The sequence below is a fragment of the Sceloporus occidentalis genome, unplaced genomic scaffold, assembly GCF_023333645.1.
Source record: "Sceloporus occidentalis isolate IW3139 unplaced genomic scaffold, rSceOcc1.0.p SCAF_3, whole genome shotgun sequence".
Classification (NCBI taxonomy): domain Eukaryota; kingdom Metazoa; phylum Chordata; class Lepidosauria; order Squamata; family Phrynosomatidae; genus Sceloporus; species Sceloporus occidentalis.
The window spans coordinates 241,868,396-241,884,845 of record NW_028316983.1 but is presented as its reverse complement, the minus strand read 5'-3'; the positions used below and the strand labels follow the sequence as shown (position 1 = coordinate 241,884,845).

General features: G+C 42.8%; 1 protein-coding gene across 1 annotated transcript; it reads right to left on the bottom strand.

The window, feature by feature from the left end:
* Positions 1-1,067: 1,067 nt before the first annotated feature.
* On the bottom strand, positions 1,068-15,440 carry LOC149317685 (mas-related G protein-coupled receptor member H-like). The gene is made up of 3 exons (XM_089518407.1): positions 15,404-15,440; positions 14,867-14,939; positions 1,068-2,106 (listed from the first exon to the last, which is right to left on the bottom strand). Exons 1-3 carry the CDS (start codon positions 15,438-15,440, stop codon positions 1,068-1,070), a joined length of 1,149 nt encoding a protein of 382 aa, XP_089374533.1.
* Between the last annotated feature and the right edge of the window lie 1,010 nt (positions 15,441-16,450).

The window sequence follows — 16,450 nt, the reverse complement described above, 5'->3', positions numbered from 1 at the left end:
CCTATTACCATGTATGTATGTGAGAGCTGGACAGTTAAAAAAGAAGGTAGGAAGAAAATCTATTCATTTGAGATGTGGTTCTGGAGAAGAGTTCTGAGGATCCCATGGACATCCAAAAGACAAACAAATGGGATCCCGGAGCAGATCAAGCTGGACGCCTCCTGGAAGCCAAGATGACCAAACTGAGGCTGTCGTACTTTGAACACATCATGAGAAAGAAAGACTCATTGGAAAAGACAATAATGCTGGGAAAGGTGGAGGGAAATAGGAAGAGAGGAAGGCCACATACTAGATGGATGGACTCTGTTAAGGAGATTATGGGTTTTGTGGGACTGCAGGAATGAAGCAGAGGAGAGGAGGACAGAAGGTCTCAAGATCGACTTGAGGGCAGGTAACAACAAAGGTTGAATTTGTGTAATCATCTGTGGTTATTGTTATTGTTTTCTTTATTTTCAGCAGAAAGCCTACCTTTGTGCTTACTTCCTTGACCTTCCTTAATAACTGTTCCAACTCCATTATGTTTTCCACTAGTAGTATCTTATCATCTGCGTATCTTAGATTGTTGATGTTCCTCCCTCTTATCTTCACTCCATCTTCTTCTAAGTGTAGACCTGTTCTTAATATGATACTTTCAGTAAAATCATAGTATTATTATTCCAGTTTGACTGCCATGGTTCTATCCCATGCAATCCTGGATTTGTAGTTTAGTGAGGCACTGGAGTGCTCTGACAAATCTAAATATTCCTTCCTCAACTGCAAATGGCATGATTCTATAGGATGAGACCTTCACAGTTAAAGCAGATTAACAGTATTAAATATCTATGGAGTGAATGGGCTCACAGTGAGCTTTTTTGTATAGCTTAGAGCTTTTCTGAGATATTCAATGAATAAAAAAACCCATGAAAGTATCTGATGATGAACATTGCAATATTGGTTATACTTTCCCAATCAGTCCTTGATGTTGTTCATTATGTTGCCCTCTTTTTTTACTAAGTAATATTAAGATTTTTTTAAAGAAGAGAAATAGTGAACACTGAACATGACTTCCCAAGGCCCATAAAAGGACATCAAATGTCAATTTCACTTGTGGTGTTTTGCTCTTCTGTATGTTCATGCTCATTCTTGAAAACCCTCTGGAGTGCCACCTTCATAGACACCCTGGACTGACCTTTCTTTTGCCTCTTCCCAACTAAGAAATAAATCAGAGGATTAATGCTGCTGTTCAGAGAAGCACAGGCAAAACCAGTGGACATTATGCTGGAAAGAGAGGTATGATATTGATGGATTATATAAAGCACATTAAGTGGTAAGGCAAAAATGAGGAAGAAGAGGAGAGCTAGCAAGATGGCTGTGACAAGCTTCCCCCGATGGCGTTGTTCTGCTTTACACCAGATGTGAATGGCCAGGATGAGAGTGGAGGCAACCATAATAGGAGCACAAAGTGCAACATTGACAATCAGTGGATACAAAAATGGAGAATTCCCAAAGTTCTGGATCCTAAGGAGGGTGAAGTGAATTCCAGAAAGCAGGAAAGAGAGGATCCAGATTAAAGTACAAACAATAATGGATAAATAGGATGGTCGGTGGCATCGATGCCACAGTGGGAAAAGGATAGCCAAACATCTGTCAATACTGATGGCTGCTAGTAGAAACTGGCTAGCAGAATATGTGAAGAAAAATAGCTCCAAAAATATTAGGAAGAAAAGAGAGAAAATATTGATTCCGTGATACTGATCTACTAACATCACCAAAGCATCAACTATCATTAGAAAGATAAGGACTCCAAAGTCAGCTATGGAAAGGTTCAGGATGTAGGTGGTGAAAGGATTCCTCTTCATGCGGAAGCCAAGAAGCCAGATGACCATTCCATTTCCCAGAAGTCCCCAAAGGCAGATTATAAGAACAAAGCTGTTGATAATAATTTTTGTTATACTCTCAAAAAGTAAATAATTAGTGCCATTAATTGGATGTCCAATCCCAGTACTCCCATTTATGCCTGGGTAAGGTCTTTGACTGTTTTTTGAATCTCCATAACTATTATTATTATTATTGAAAATGTTTTTGGAGGTATGGTATTCACCACTGATAATCTCTTCGTAAAGTTTCCTGTGAACAGAACAAGAAAAAATGTGAATCCATTTCTATTATGAAATTGTATCCACAAATAAAATGATTATGAGTTTGATCCTCCACACAGAATTATATTGTTGTGCCGGCCATTTGAGATCAGATAACTGACTCATATATTTGATACATAAAAATCGCACCTTAAGATACTGCACAAATTATATTGAAAATATGTTTATACTGCACATCATGAAGCTTCAAGTGGAGTAGTGGTTATGGGGAGAGAGAAGTAATAGCAAAGCTCAACTGAAACATCATTTACAGTTCTGCAGTTTGCTTCCTGGTGGCAAATTTATGTTTTGTTAATTGTTTGATATCTCAGTTTTGAGCCTGCCAAGGTATTCAGCTGAGGGATGGGCCTTTCTCAGGCACTGGTATATTCCACTGTTTCTTTTAACAGTTCAAAACAATTGAAGTCAGCAACACTGAGAATGGCTAAACAAATCTGATCCCCCCATATTTAGACATAATTCAGATTAAAAATGACTCTAGATACTTTTAGTATTCGTCTTGTAGCTTCAATGGGTTATTGTTTCCACATTTTGAAAAGCTGTATCCATACAGATGTGGGAGAATTCTTCTTGACCCTGTGCCATCTGATCCCTAATTGACAGAGAGCAACAACAATAAAAACATTGTAGTTGCACAATGCTCAAGATACTTTGAGTGGGTGGTTTATCTATCTCAGGAAATGTGTTAATAAGAGAAAAGCATCTTTAAATTAAGAGTGCAGAAATTGTGGCCACACCTTTGTAGCACTCTAAGCCCTCTGGCAGTCCATGAAAGCTACAGAACCTCTCAAAATTTGTATTCATCAGTGCATTGATTTTCAGACAATTTTTCACCTGAACACTATAAAAGCACATGAAAATCTATCACAGTCATAACACCTGAGCTTTCCTCTTAGATCTACCCAAAGAACAAAGCTTCTTTTCAGCCAAAAATGCCCACAGGAAGTGAAGTGATGGAGATTATTGCTCAGGCAAATAATCTGGTTTACCTCTTCTGGCTTGAATTTAGGATTCAGAATGTTCCCCTGGATGTTGTCATAACTAAACCTATCTAGCTGATATGCCACCTGGATGCATCCTGGATCGAAGCCTCATTCAGCTGGCACTATTTTTTGAAGTTGGAGAGTTTCTGACTTAAAAAAAATGGCCAGCTGAATGGGGCTTAGACCCGGGATGCATCCAGGTGGCATCATCCCAACTAAATAGGTGGTGATTTAGTTATGATAACATCCAGAGGCACACCAAATCCTGAATTCAAGCTGGAAGTGGTAAACCGGATTATTTGCCCGAGTGATAAGCTCCTCGGATACTACATTTAGTGGAGCTCATGGTGGTGGTGGTAATGGGGTTGCTGGATGAAATTTTTCCCTGCCCAGTTGCCCTACCTTGGAGTTAATTTTGACCCATGGCAACCCTGCTGATCAGACATCTCCAAGACCCCCTGTCCTACATTGCTCTGTTCAACTCCTGCAAACTCATACTTATGACCTCTTTAGTCCATCCATCTTATATGCAGCATTCCTCGCTTTCTACTTCCCTCTACCTTTCCTAGCATTATTGCTTTTTCCAATGATTCATGCCTTCTCATGATGTGGCCCAAATACGACAAGCTGAGTTTGTCTTCTTGGCTGATTTCTGGCTCGATCTGCTCCAGGACCTATTTGTTGGTCTTTTTAGCTGTCCGTCTCCTTAGCATTCTTCTCCAGCACCACATTTCAAACAAGTTAATTTTCCTCCCATCCTCTTTCTTAACTGTCCACCTCTCATACCTATACATGGTAATAGGGAATACAGTGGTTTGTACGATTCTAACTTTTGTGCTGAGTTGTATATCCTTGTCTTTTAGGATCTTCTCTAGTTCTTTCATGGCTGCCCTTCCCATTCTTAACCTTCTGATTTTCTGGCTACAGTCTCCATTTCTATCAATGCTTGATCCCAGGTATGAGAATTCTTTTACTATTTCTATTTCTTCATTGTCCAATTCAAATTTGTGTAGGTTCACTGTGGTCATTATTTTTGTTTTCTATTGTTTTTTATTCAACAATAGGCCTGCCTTTGCACTTTCTTCCTTGATCTTTCTTAATAGTTGTTCCAGGTCTTTGAGGTTTTCTGCTAGTATTGTGATGTCATTTGCATAGCTTAGATTGTTGATATTCCTTCCTCCTGTTTTCACTCCTCCTTCTTATGTGTCCAATCCTGCTTTTCTTACAATATGTTCTGCATATAAGTTGAACAGATAGAGTGATAAGATGCAGCCTTGTCTGCCCTCTTTGCCAATTGGGAACCATTCTGTTTCTCCATGTTCTGTCCTGACAGTAGCCTCTTGTTCCAAGTACAGATTCCTCATTAGGACTATCAGATGTGTTGGCATTCCCAGGTCTTTAAGGGCATTCCATAGCCTTTCATGAGCTATGCAGTCAAAGGCTTTCCTGTAGTCTATAAAACACATGCTGATTTTCTTTTGAAATTCCCTGGTGCACTCTATTGGCCATCATATGTTTGCAGTGTGGTCCCTTGCAGCTCTTTCTTTCCTCAAACCTGGTTGGACCTCTGAGATTTCTCTCTCCATGTATGGTTGGAGTCTATGTTGTAGAATTTTGATCATAATTTTGTTTCCATGTGATATTAGTGCTATGGTTCTATAGTTGCTGCTTTCTTTTGTGTCCCCATTTTTGTAGATGGGGATATATATTGATTGTTTCTAGTCGGCTGGCCACCGTTTTGTTTTCCATATCTGTTGACATATGATATCACTATAGTTGACTCTGTCAATGTGGACTGCAGCAATTCATTTGGAATATCATCTGTTTTTCAGCATTTCTCTTATTGCAGCTTTCACCTTAGGCATATATATATATATATATATATATATATATATATATATATTTGGGGTTCAACTTCATATGGCCCTACTTTCCATGTGTCCTTACATTTGTCATCTCTTTTATATAGCTCTTCTGTATCATGGCATTATGTTACAAGTATCGCAGAAGGTGCTATTTTCTAATGTTAATAGTGGTTTAAAAGCTGTGTGTGATAAAGTCTGAAGTTGCTTCTCCCTCACATTTCTCATTCGGGGATGAGGGAGGAATGAAGTGTTTTACCTGTAGGCTTGACATCACCATCTGTGATCGGAAACAACAGTAATTTGGAAGAGAGATGAACCATGTCCTAAGATCAAGCATTGGAGACAAAACTTAAAGTCCCATGAGCTTGGAAAAGTCCCAGGAAAGCTGAACCAGCATCTTGGCTTTTCCCAAACATGAGGAAAAGCTAATGTTTCCAGGTTTCTGAGTATTCGTAGCTAACCTGTGGACTGTAGAACCTCCTTGAGGGTGTTTGTTTGTTTTTAAACTTCTCAGGAGCCAAAGGTTCTCTTTCTTGCTTTTATCTGCATAGGGAAATTTGAAGAAGAAGAAGACATGCAGGTACATACTCCACAGGTGCTTTGAATGTAGGCTTAAGTAGTGTCTTCAAGTGTCAGAAAGGTTCTGAAGTCCTGTATGTAGGTCTGTTAAAATCTGCCACTGGGCCTGGTGAGAGAGGCATGATCAGCCACTCCCTTCCATAAATGTTTCTGTTGTTGTTGTTTGTTAACTGCTCTTGAGTTGACCCCAGCTCATGACAACTCTATGGATGAGACACCTCAAAGACTCCCTGTCCTCAGCTGTTCTGCTTAGGTCCTGCAGGCTCAGGCCCATGACTTCACTTATTGAGTCTATCCATCTAGTGTGCTCAATTATCAAATGGATGGGTTTTCCAACTCTACCACCACCTTATGATTTTAAAACAATATTCAGGCTGAATAAACCTCTCAATCTCTCCTACCACCATGCCATTTTTTCTTTTACTTTTTCTTACTCCAGAGATGGAATTATACTCCATAGAGTCAATTCCCCCTTAAAACAGTGCAAAAGCACATGCAAAATTATTCTAACATCTTCTAATTAGATATAAAATATGAGGAGGTGATAAACTGCCATGTGCTGGTCTTCTCTTAATGCACTGCTGTGTGATGCTGTTGTTGGGTTCCTTCAAGTTGTTTCTGATGTATGGCAATTGTAAAGTGAACTAATCACTTTTTTGTTGCAATATTTGTTGAGAGGGGTTTTCTTTTTTCCTTTGCCTTCCTCTGAGGCTGGGATTGTGTGTTTTGCCCAGGGATTTGAATCCTGGTTTCCAGAATTGTAGTCCAAAGTCAAACAACTATATTATGTTGGTATACTATTCCTATAAGTCATCATTAGAGTCCATAGACCAAATGTTTACACATACAGGAGTTTACTGCACTTACCTTAGAACGGCCCCTGAGTGTTCTTAAAGGGACCGTTCTGGGGACAGGAGGTGGTGGGGAATGCTGTATATCGCACAGCGAGAACTCCGCCACCGCTGAGCATTCCCCTTCCGTTTTGGGAGCTTTCCCAGGGCCGATTTTTGGGAACGCTTTCTCAAGCGTTCCCGAAAATTGGCCCTCTGGAATGCTTCAAGAACAGAATGGGAAGGCTCGGTGGTGGTGGAGTTCTCGCTGTGCGATATATAATAATAATAATAATAATAATAATAATAATACTGTTTATTTGTATCCCGCTTTTCCTTTTCAGATCAAAGCGGGTTACAGGAGCACAGCAGTGTGCAAAACATTCCAACAGCATACACATCTAAAAACGCGAACGGTACAGTCAAACAGATTAAAAACAGATAAAAAACTACCAATAAAACCATAATAATAGCTAGCAAAAGTGCAAGTGCATCAATACATCGGGGGGAGAGCGGATATTACATTATCTGGGGGAAAGCCTGTTTGAATAGGAAGGTTTTTAAGCTCTTCCTGAATATGTCGAGAGAGGTAGCTGAGCGGAGCTCATCGGGAAGAGAGTTCCAGAGCTGCGGGGCCGAGCTGGAAAATGCCCTTTGTGCAGATGCAGAATGTTTCATGTTTAGAACTCTTAACAGTTGCTTCCCGGCCGACCTGAGAGTGTGGGGCGGATTATATGGGGAGAGGCGGTCCTCCAAGTACCCTGGGCCCAAGCCATTTAGGGCTTTATAGGTAATAACCAACACCTTTTATTGTGCCCGGAAGCGGATGGGCAGCCAGTGTAGATCTTGTAAAACAGGTGTTATATGGCTGGTCCTGGAGCATCCAGTGCCCAGTCTGGCTGCCATATTCTGCACCAATTGAAGCTTCCGGGTTTGGTACAAGGGTTGCCCCATGTAGAGTGTATTACAGAAGTCCAACCGAGAGGTTACCAGAGCATGTACCACAATTTCAAGGTCCCCCCGGCCCAGGTAGGGTTGCAGCTGGCGTATCAGCCGAAGCTGATAACAAGTGCTCCTGACTGTCGCATCCACCTGAGATGTAAGGTGGAGCGACGAGTCTAGAAGCACCCCCAGGCTGCGAACAGAGTCCTTCAGGAGGAGCGTGACCCCGTTGAGGACGGGTGGACATATTTCCATCCCCGGGCCAGGGGAACCAATCACAAGTACTTCCGTTTTCTCTGGTTTCAAACTGAGTCTGTTTTCCCTCATCCAGCCCATTACTGACTCCAGACAGGCATCTAGAGGAGAGATGCCATCCCTGGTCACTGCATCAGTCGGAGACACAGAGAAACATATTTGGGTGTCATCAGCGTACTGATAACACCGCGCCCCATGTCTCCGGATGATCTCTCCCAGCAGTATCATGTAAATGTTAAACAGCATGGGGGACAGAATGGCTCCCTGAGGGACGCCAGATGTAAGCGCCCTCTTATCGGAGCACACGTCCCCCAGCTGCACCATCTGGAATCTACCCGAGAGGTAGGAACGGAACCACTGGAGCACAGTGCCTCCAATTCCCAACTCCCCCAGGCGTTCCAGAAGGATACCATGGTCAATGGTATCGAAAGCCGCTGAGATGTCTAAGAGCACTAACAGGGACACGCTACCCCTGTCCATGCCCAGACAGAGATCATTGACCAAGGTGACCATGGCAGTCTCAACTCCATAGCCCGCCCGGAAGCCTGTTTGAAATGGGTCTAGAAAATCAGTTTCATCCAAGATCGATTAAAGCTGAATGGCAACCGCCCTATCGATCACCTTCCCCAAAAAAGGCAGCAGCGAGACAGGCCGATAATTATTATGAATCAGGGGGTTTAGGGAGGGCTTTTTTAGCAGCGGTTTTACAATGGCCAATTTCAAGCTGGATGGAAACCGCCCTTCCCTAAGAGATGAATTAATTATGCAATGTAACATATTAGTTACAGCTGCGTGCCGCTGAGCCGCTAGCCAAGAGGGACAGGGATCGAGAGAGCATGTCGTCTTCCTAACACTTCTAAGGATCTTGCCCACTTCCTCAGTACTCACAGACTCAAAATGATCCAGTACAATTGAGTCCACGGAAGCTCTGGAGACCTCTATTCTGGATCCTGAAGAAATACTGGCGTCAAGATCAGCCCTTATCCGAGAGGTTTTATCTGCGAAGAAGTTGTTATACTCGTCACAGCAGGCCTTGGATGGTTCCAAAATAGGGTTCAGGGCGGAGGGCAGCTGAGTAAGCTCCCTCACTACCCTGAACAGCTCTGCTGGACGTGACTCCGCAGACGCGATACGTGCAGCATAGAACGAATTCTTTGCTGCATCTATCGCCACTTCGTAGGCCTTCAAAAGAGAGTCTAGGAGTGCCTTGTTGGCTAAGTCCTGATGTCTTCGCCAGTCACGCTCTAGTCGTCGTTTCCTGCCGCCTCCCATCCCCAGAATGGTCCCTTTAAGAACACTCAGGGGCCGTTCCAAGGTAAGTGCAGTAAACTTCACAGTCAAGAGATACAAGTCCCCCAAATCCCCCAAAATAAGACAGGAGTTAAATGGGTTACTAAGGCTAAATCTAAATCTCTTTTTATACTTAGAGGGTTCTAACCCTAGCTGCCTCAGAGAAGAATTGACCACCTTTGAGAGTGACATTCAGGCATTTACAGTAGCTTCCAACAAGAATTTTACATAGAAAAAGATCTGATCTTCCATTCATCTCACTCAATAATTGGTAGATTTTGGCTTGTTGAATCTGGTTGTAAAAATTACAGTATAATAAAATATGTTTCATATACCGTATATACTCGACTATAAGTCAAAAAATTTATGCCCCAAAATGGACTCCAAAATCATGGGTAGACTTATGGAAGGGTCAATGAGTTTATGCTTATAAATTTCCAGAAATAATAAGTGCCCACCTTCCTCTGTAGCCTTGTAACGGCTCCCTGTTTGAAGCCCCGGCCCCCACTCTCCTCCTCTCTCCCTCTGTGTGTGTGTGTCTTTGTTTTCCCTCTCAGCCTTCCCACACAGCTAACAAGCTGCTGTTGGGTCACAGGACACAAACACATTGTATGCCCTGGCTTGTCCCCCATTTTGCCTGGAAATCCTGGGGTTGAAAGGCAAAGAGAGAGAAAGGTCTGTCCTCCTTTTTTGCAAGCCCTGATCCTTGGGGGTCCTTGGGGTGGAGAGCAGAGAAAGAGTGGGGTCTGCCCTTTTTTGGCAAGCCCTGACCCTTGGGGGTCCTTGGGGTGGAGAGCAGAGAAAGAGTGGGGTCTGTCCTCCTTTTTTGTAAGGGGAAGTGTGTGTGTGTGTGTGTGTGTGTGTGTGTGTGCCGAGGTTTGTTTCCCCTTTTCCATGCCGAGAGTGATGCTTGGTAGATGTCCAGAGAGGGAGATATAGGGAGGGAAGTGGTGCTTTGTTCTTTTAGATCTTTTGTAACATCCTCCAGTGTTTGACCCTCAATGGGCCATATCCATGGGCCATATCAAAATCCATGATTTTGGATCCAAAAACTGCCCTCGACTTATACATGAGGTCGACTTATACATGAGTACATATGGTACTCTGTTTCTAAGTTACTATACGGACATCTTCTTTCAGTGTAAGGAACACCAGCAAATCTACCATGAAGTAGTTCTCTAGAATATACATTATAATCTAGCATTGGAGAAAAAAAACATTGTTACGTGCCTAGAGATAGGTTCAACAAATAATTGGCTATATGGAAAGGGCATAATGTATGTACACCATACTTGGAAAACAAGGCTGGTTATAGACCGCCCATTTGGGGCGGGCTGCACCCGCCCCTTTCCCCGCTGTATCAGGGCCTCAGTGTGCAGAGTGGCAGCCGCTGAGGCCCCGATCCGCTGCTTTTCGGGCTGCAGGGAAGCGGCAAAAGGGCCCTTCCCCGCAGCCTGGAAAGGGGTGTCCCTGGGGCTTCAAGCCCCAAGGACACCCCGCGGCGGCACGGAGAAGGAGAAAGGGACCATTTGGCCCCTTTCTCCTTTGGTCCGCTGGGCGCAGCCATCTGAAGGCTGTGCCCAGCGGACCAAACCAGGAAGGAGCTCTGAAACGGAGCTCCTTCCGGGGTTGCAGAAAGGGCGCCCTAGGCGCCCTGCCGCAACCCCAATACGTCACAACCACGCCGCCTCGTTTGCAGGCGGTCCAGTCGTCATGTATCGATGGCGGTGGCCGTGTGGAACAGCCACCACCATTTTGTGCGCACGGTGCGGAAGCATCGTCTTAACCCTAGTACGCGCTCCGCGCGTACTTTTTAGCCCGTCTGTAATGGGCCCAAGAGACACAACAGCATGAACACAATTCAAAAAAGCTATTTAATTTGACAGACTTATGAGCAATAACTAAACCCAGGTTAGAAAGAAGGGATGAGGAGACAGCAATAGATACAGCTGTCTTCGTTGTATTTATCTTGTGCCAGCTATTTAATAAGACCTAAGCCTTCATCAAACACTATAACCCTCATCAGGAAAAGAGATTCCACCTCAACATTAGGAAGAATGTCGTGACAGTAAGAGCTATTCAGCAGTGCAAACACTCCCTTGGAGGTTTTATACAGAGGCTGGATGGCCATCTGTCAGGAGTGCTTTGATTGTGTATTCCTGCATAGCAGCAAGTTGGATAGGATGGCCCTTGTGATCTATTCCAACTCTATGATTTTATGATTCTATGGTGGGTTACAGATCACCGAAAAGCGGCAGTCTGGCTCTGCCTCCTCTTGCAGCGTCCGGGAGCCGCAGCCTTTAAACCGCGTGGCTCCTGGATGCTGCAGAGAAGGAATGCAGAAATCGCGCTCCTTCTCAGGCCCTGGAAGAGATGTCGTGAAGGGCTAGTCGCGTGATCGCGGCATCATTTCCGGGGCGCGATGTGTGGACGCAGCGTTTCCGCTACACCAAGATGGTGGTGGCCGTGTGGAATGGCCGCTGCCATTTTGTGCGCGCGGAGCGCGTACTAGGGATAGGGGTTGAGGAAGCACCACCCCTTCCTCACCCTAGTACGCGCTCATCGCGTACTATATGGCGGTTTCTAACCCGCCAATGATCCATACCTTGAGGAAAAGCCACCAAGCTGTAATGGAAAAGGGACTTTCCCCTGTTTCCAGCAATAACACACAATTAGGAACACAGTTTGGAAATTGAAACAATGACCTCAGGAACTTTGCCTGTTGCTTATACATTTCAGGAGATAAATCCCCCATCATCATCATGATCATCATCATGATCATCATCATGATCATGATCATCATCATCATCATCATTTATTTATAGACAAAAATAAAATCCCCTATCCAAACCACTACACTGTGATGGTATACTATCCCTACAAGAGAACTGAAGGAAATGCAACTATGGACATGCTGATCAGCTGATTCTGGGAGCTGAAGTCCACAAAATAAACTTTTCTAAGTTTTGGAAATGCCACTTTAGTCATTCATTCATTCATTCATTCATTCATTCATTCATTCAATGTTTTACTAGCCTTCTTTCCAAGGTAACCTAAATGTGGCCAGATAGAAAGAAATTGAATATACATATTCATGTCTGCACACACACATGGGAGGGAATCATACAAAATGATACAAAAACCAGCCACAAGATGAACTGAAGCATCTAATATCTTTGGATGAGTAATGCACCCAAGTCCTTCTAGTCAATGGACTTCTAGTTCCTCTAGTTGTAAAGAGCTGCTCTTCATATTTTCACCATTACCTATTAATTCATATTTCTCCTTTCAACAGAACAGCTTGATGTAACTGAAGCTCTCAACTAGCTTAATAACAGTATACCACATTTGCATACATTGCTCCTATGGGATGTCTTCCTTTACAAAAATAAAAGAAATAATTTGTTAAAATATACTTACCAAATCCTTCCCACATCATACAATACTCTATGAGGACCATCAAATGAATCATTTTTCATTTTGCTAATATATATAAAAAATGAGATTGTAAATATTTAACACTTTAGAAAGAACAATACAGATGCAATATCATTCATTTGCTATACTTTGTACAATTTCCCCATTTCTTTACCATTGTTTTATGATGCTGGAGTGTTCACCAGCCACAGTTTAAACTAACCATCCTCTCTATGTTTGTCTGTATGCTTGCCTGTTATAAGGAACTCTGGTTAGTTTAAATAAGGAAATGGATCTTTCCCATCTTCTGCTTTCCTCAACACTGGACTAATTTCCTGTAGTTTGGGAGGACTGTGGCGAGTACTAGAGTATATGTAGTATGGCTGTATGCCTGGTATCATTTTGAGTAAAAAGTTCAGTCTTGTGGCCTCTTGCAGAGTGCAATCCTCAACACTTTTCCCCCCCTGCTAAATATTTATTTGTATTCAATTGTAGGTTTTCCCCCCAGAGCTTGGCCTTATGTTGGAATTACCATGTAGTGTTGCCTGAGAACAGTTGGTTGATGGGTGGAGAGAAAGTCAAAGGGGAGGCACCTGATCTAATGACATCTAAAGACATGTTCCATGACACCTACTGTCCTAGGAGATTCATCTTAGGAAACTGTTTTCACCCTCCAATTGATATTTCCAAGCATCCGTATCTTAATTCTTAATTCTTTCTTCACCAGTTCTGTAACTGTAAGCTCTTACTAAGGAGTTATCCACACTGGCAAAATCAAGTGATTTCACCCCATTTCAGGCTTTAGTTGTTTAGATGATGCATGAGACCAAAACAACATGAAACCAGGAGGAGGCCATACTCTGGAGTGAAAAACGAGAACATCCACAAAAAAGCCCACCTTTTTACGCTGCTCTAATGTTGAAAATATACCACACCAGTATATAAACACCATGATACAAGTGTAGGAATGCAGGAAAGCCTAAGTGGCATATGGAAATGGTCTGGAGCATGTGCCTTCATGAGTTGCTGCTCCTGGTGCCATTGCTTGGCAACCCCCCCATGTGTTGAGCGTACAGGTGCATGAGCGGCCAGCTGCACTATCAACCCATCATGCCATTGAACGGTCACACACCCCATGAGGCAAAATTGCAACAAACACAGCAGATCGACAATAATGCAATAGAAGTAATGAACACATATACAGACTAGACAGTCAATAAGGGGGCTATGAGGTGAAGGGGCCATGTATGGTGGGACTCTATGACTGTACTTCGTCAATGAGTCACTGAGTGTATCAATGCACTGTACAGGTGGTGTATTGCTTGTAAAACTGTGTGTCCAGTCACACAGGGCATCCAATGGGATGACTGCATGGGATGTGGGAGGTAATTGGCAGTCACAGGTGTTGTGTTTATGTGTATGCATAAAATAAATAAATCTAGCAGTACAGGTTGACATTGCATGGTGCAAAATGCCTGTGGGTGTTTGGCCCATCTATGGAGCAGGCTCTGTGGGAAGTATAGGAAAACCAGGAGTGACCTGATTTTTCCTCTCTGTCTGCTTAGCCCCTTAATTTACAAGAGTATCAAGTTTATTTAGCTTCTGTGTGGGAGGAGGGAAGTGTGCCCCACAGATTGCATTCTGGCCAAAACAGGACTTTCATGGCCCTAAACCATTCTTCCCATTTTTAGTTTTTATTTTAAATAAATCAGTGTGATTTCCAGGCAGTATTCCACCTGAAAACCATGCCAAACCATCCACAAACGCAAAGACATGCACCAGTTTTGCTTCTTCCACAGCCCAACTTCACTAAAAGATTTTCTTTGGCTGTAGTTCAATTGAAAATATACTTTACAACTGCTTTGACCTGGCAGTGGCAGCCCCAATTAATCCTCTATCAGCTCACCTTTTCAGCTTCTGTTATAATGTCCCAGTTTTTCTCTCTTCCTCATCCTCCTACCCCTCACACTTTTTCTCTTAGGCCCTCTCCAGACAGGCCATTTTGTATGTACTCCGTACGTACTAGGGTTGCCTGGGGGTGTCTCTCTTAGACGCCCACAACCTTAGTACGTCCGAAGTCACGGTGCCCAGGTGACGTCACAAGTGCGCCAATGGCGCACTGTGGTGTCACTGGTGCACTGCAAAAAGAAGCCGCTTTTTGCAGCTTCTTTTTCTTGTCACCGCCAAGCCGTGTGATATATCCGCTGCGGCTTGCCGGTGGCACAAACGGCACTGCCACCAGACCATCCTTTAAGGACGGTCTGTAGCACGCCTTAGTCCTCATCTTACTTCAATTGCTGCAAAGTTGTTCAGAGTGAAAATGTAGTTTGCACTCATTTAACTCAGCTGGGGGAGAGGAGAGACAAGGCAGAATCTTTATGTTAATTGGCCACATGTTTCCAGTTTTCATCTGTGAAATGATAGAGGCTTTTTAAAATGGTGACTGGAAGTCAGTCAAGAGCAGTAGTGCAGAGATGGTGAGGGATTCCTAATTTCAGAAAGGTATGAAATGATCAGATAGTTTGCTTCCATCTCCAATGAAAATTTTAATGACATCACTTACTTACCTCATGTTAAAGTTGAATGAATTGTTGCCATAATCTGACATATTGCTTTCCAATTCAAGAAGTCCTGTAACACCTACATAAAACAGTTTTAGGTGGCAAAAGTTAGTAACAGCTTTTTAAAACAGTCTTATCCATTTGGAGATGTAATGTTTCTGTGACTTAAAAAGAGACTCACATGAAGATACTGTATATGCTCATGTATATGGCTAAACATTTTAGTCAATACATTGATCCAAACAGCTGGGCCAACCTATCCATGATTCCATGTATATACTGTTCTTTAATTCTTATCAAAGAAGAAGAAGAAGAAGAAGAGAAAGAGAAAGAAAAGGGGTCATCTCCTTCTCTGAGTAGAGTGAAGAAAGGGGGCAGCATACTCTGTCTTGGGAAAAACTAAAAGAAGCACTGGTCCCTTCTATTTTCTGGGCTGGAGCACTGCTTCTTGCCTTTTTGAATTTCTGGGTGGGAAAATGGTGGTGGCAATAGTTATCAGAAGCAGCATAGAAGCAAATCAGATAGGCCATGCAATGTACATACCATTGATACCTGTGAAGTTTTGAGTGTCCTCAGCCATTATGCATTCAGTCCACTTTGCTGCTGTGATAGTATGTATAGAACTTGTGTAGTGGATTTGGAGCAGGATGTTCTGGGCTGCATCCAGATTTTGTTGCTAGTGTAGAAGTTCCTAAAGTCTAGGTTAACTATTGGTTTCCTCACCTTCCTGCTTGATAGCCAGGGCACACTGTATGGAAAGCAGTGATTAAATGTATTAGGGGATTATTACATTCATGTCCAGAACCATGGCAAGTTTCTAAGTAGGGAGGGTTATAACCCTGAGAATAACTTATCCAGCTCAGCTCAGCATTATCTCAATGCTAGAATTTATTCATACAGTCATTCGGCATCTCTCTCTCTCTCTCTCTCTCTCTCTGTGTGTGTGTGTGTGTGTGAGAGAGAGAGAGAGAGAGAGAGAGAGATATGGAGGTCACAGGTGCAAAGGAGCACAAGCGAAGCAATGCCTTATTAGCCACAGCCATTTATAAAGCAATGATGAGCTCTGACAGACACACATAAACCTATATTCCTCCTCAGATTTCTCAGGCCAGCTTGGCTAATGACATCCATATACCCCCTCCTCTCTAACATCTCACAGGTGAAAATTGGCCACCCTTTTGTTGAATATCTATGTTATGCAACCAACTGTGCATTGCCAAAGCATCTGCTTGTTGTCTCATTGTGTCATGGGAAGTCCACATCAACTGACTGAATAAGTTTAATTATTCTGTTTTTGTAATCCCTGTGAATAAAGTGGTACATTGAAGACAGTGGTGAATAATCCAAAAATATGTGATTGCATGGCTGGAATTCTGCTGGTTAGCCCCTTCTACATTACACTTATTCAATCAGTTGATGAACAGTGCCAACACATATGTAAATCCAATTGATTCAATAGCTCTTTTCTAATTGGAACTAATAATAAGATTTAGATCCTGTAAAATGGTAAAGCTCCACTTATGTGACCATGAATTGATTATGTCTGTTGTACAACAGCCAAAATTAATAAAATAAATGTTAGTAACCTAA

What these genes read in the sequence shown, in the direction of transcription:
- LOC149317685 (XM_089518407.1), bottom strand. Translation starts at nt 15,440, where the DNA reads ATGGCTGAGGACACTCAAAACTTCACAGGTATCAATG. An exon ending in AAACTTCACAGGTATCAATG is followed by an intron (nt 14,940 to 15,403) that starts GTATGTACATTG and finishes TGTTTTATGTAG; the next exon opens with GTGTTACAGGACTTCTTGAA. An exon ending in TCATTCAACTTTAACATGAG is followed by an intron (nt 2,107 to 14,866) that starts GTAAGTAAGTGA and finishes TTCTGTTCACAG; the next exon opens with GAAACTTTACGAAGAGATTA.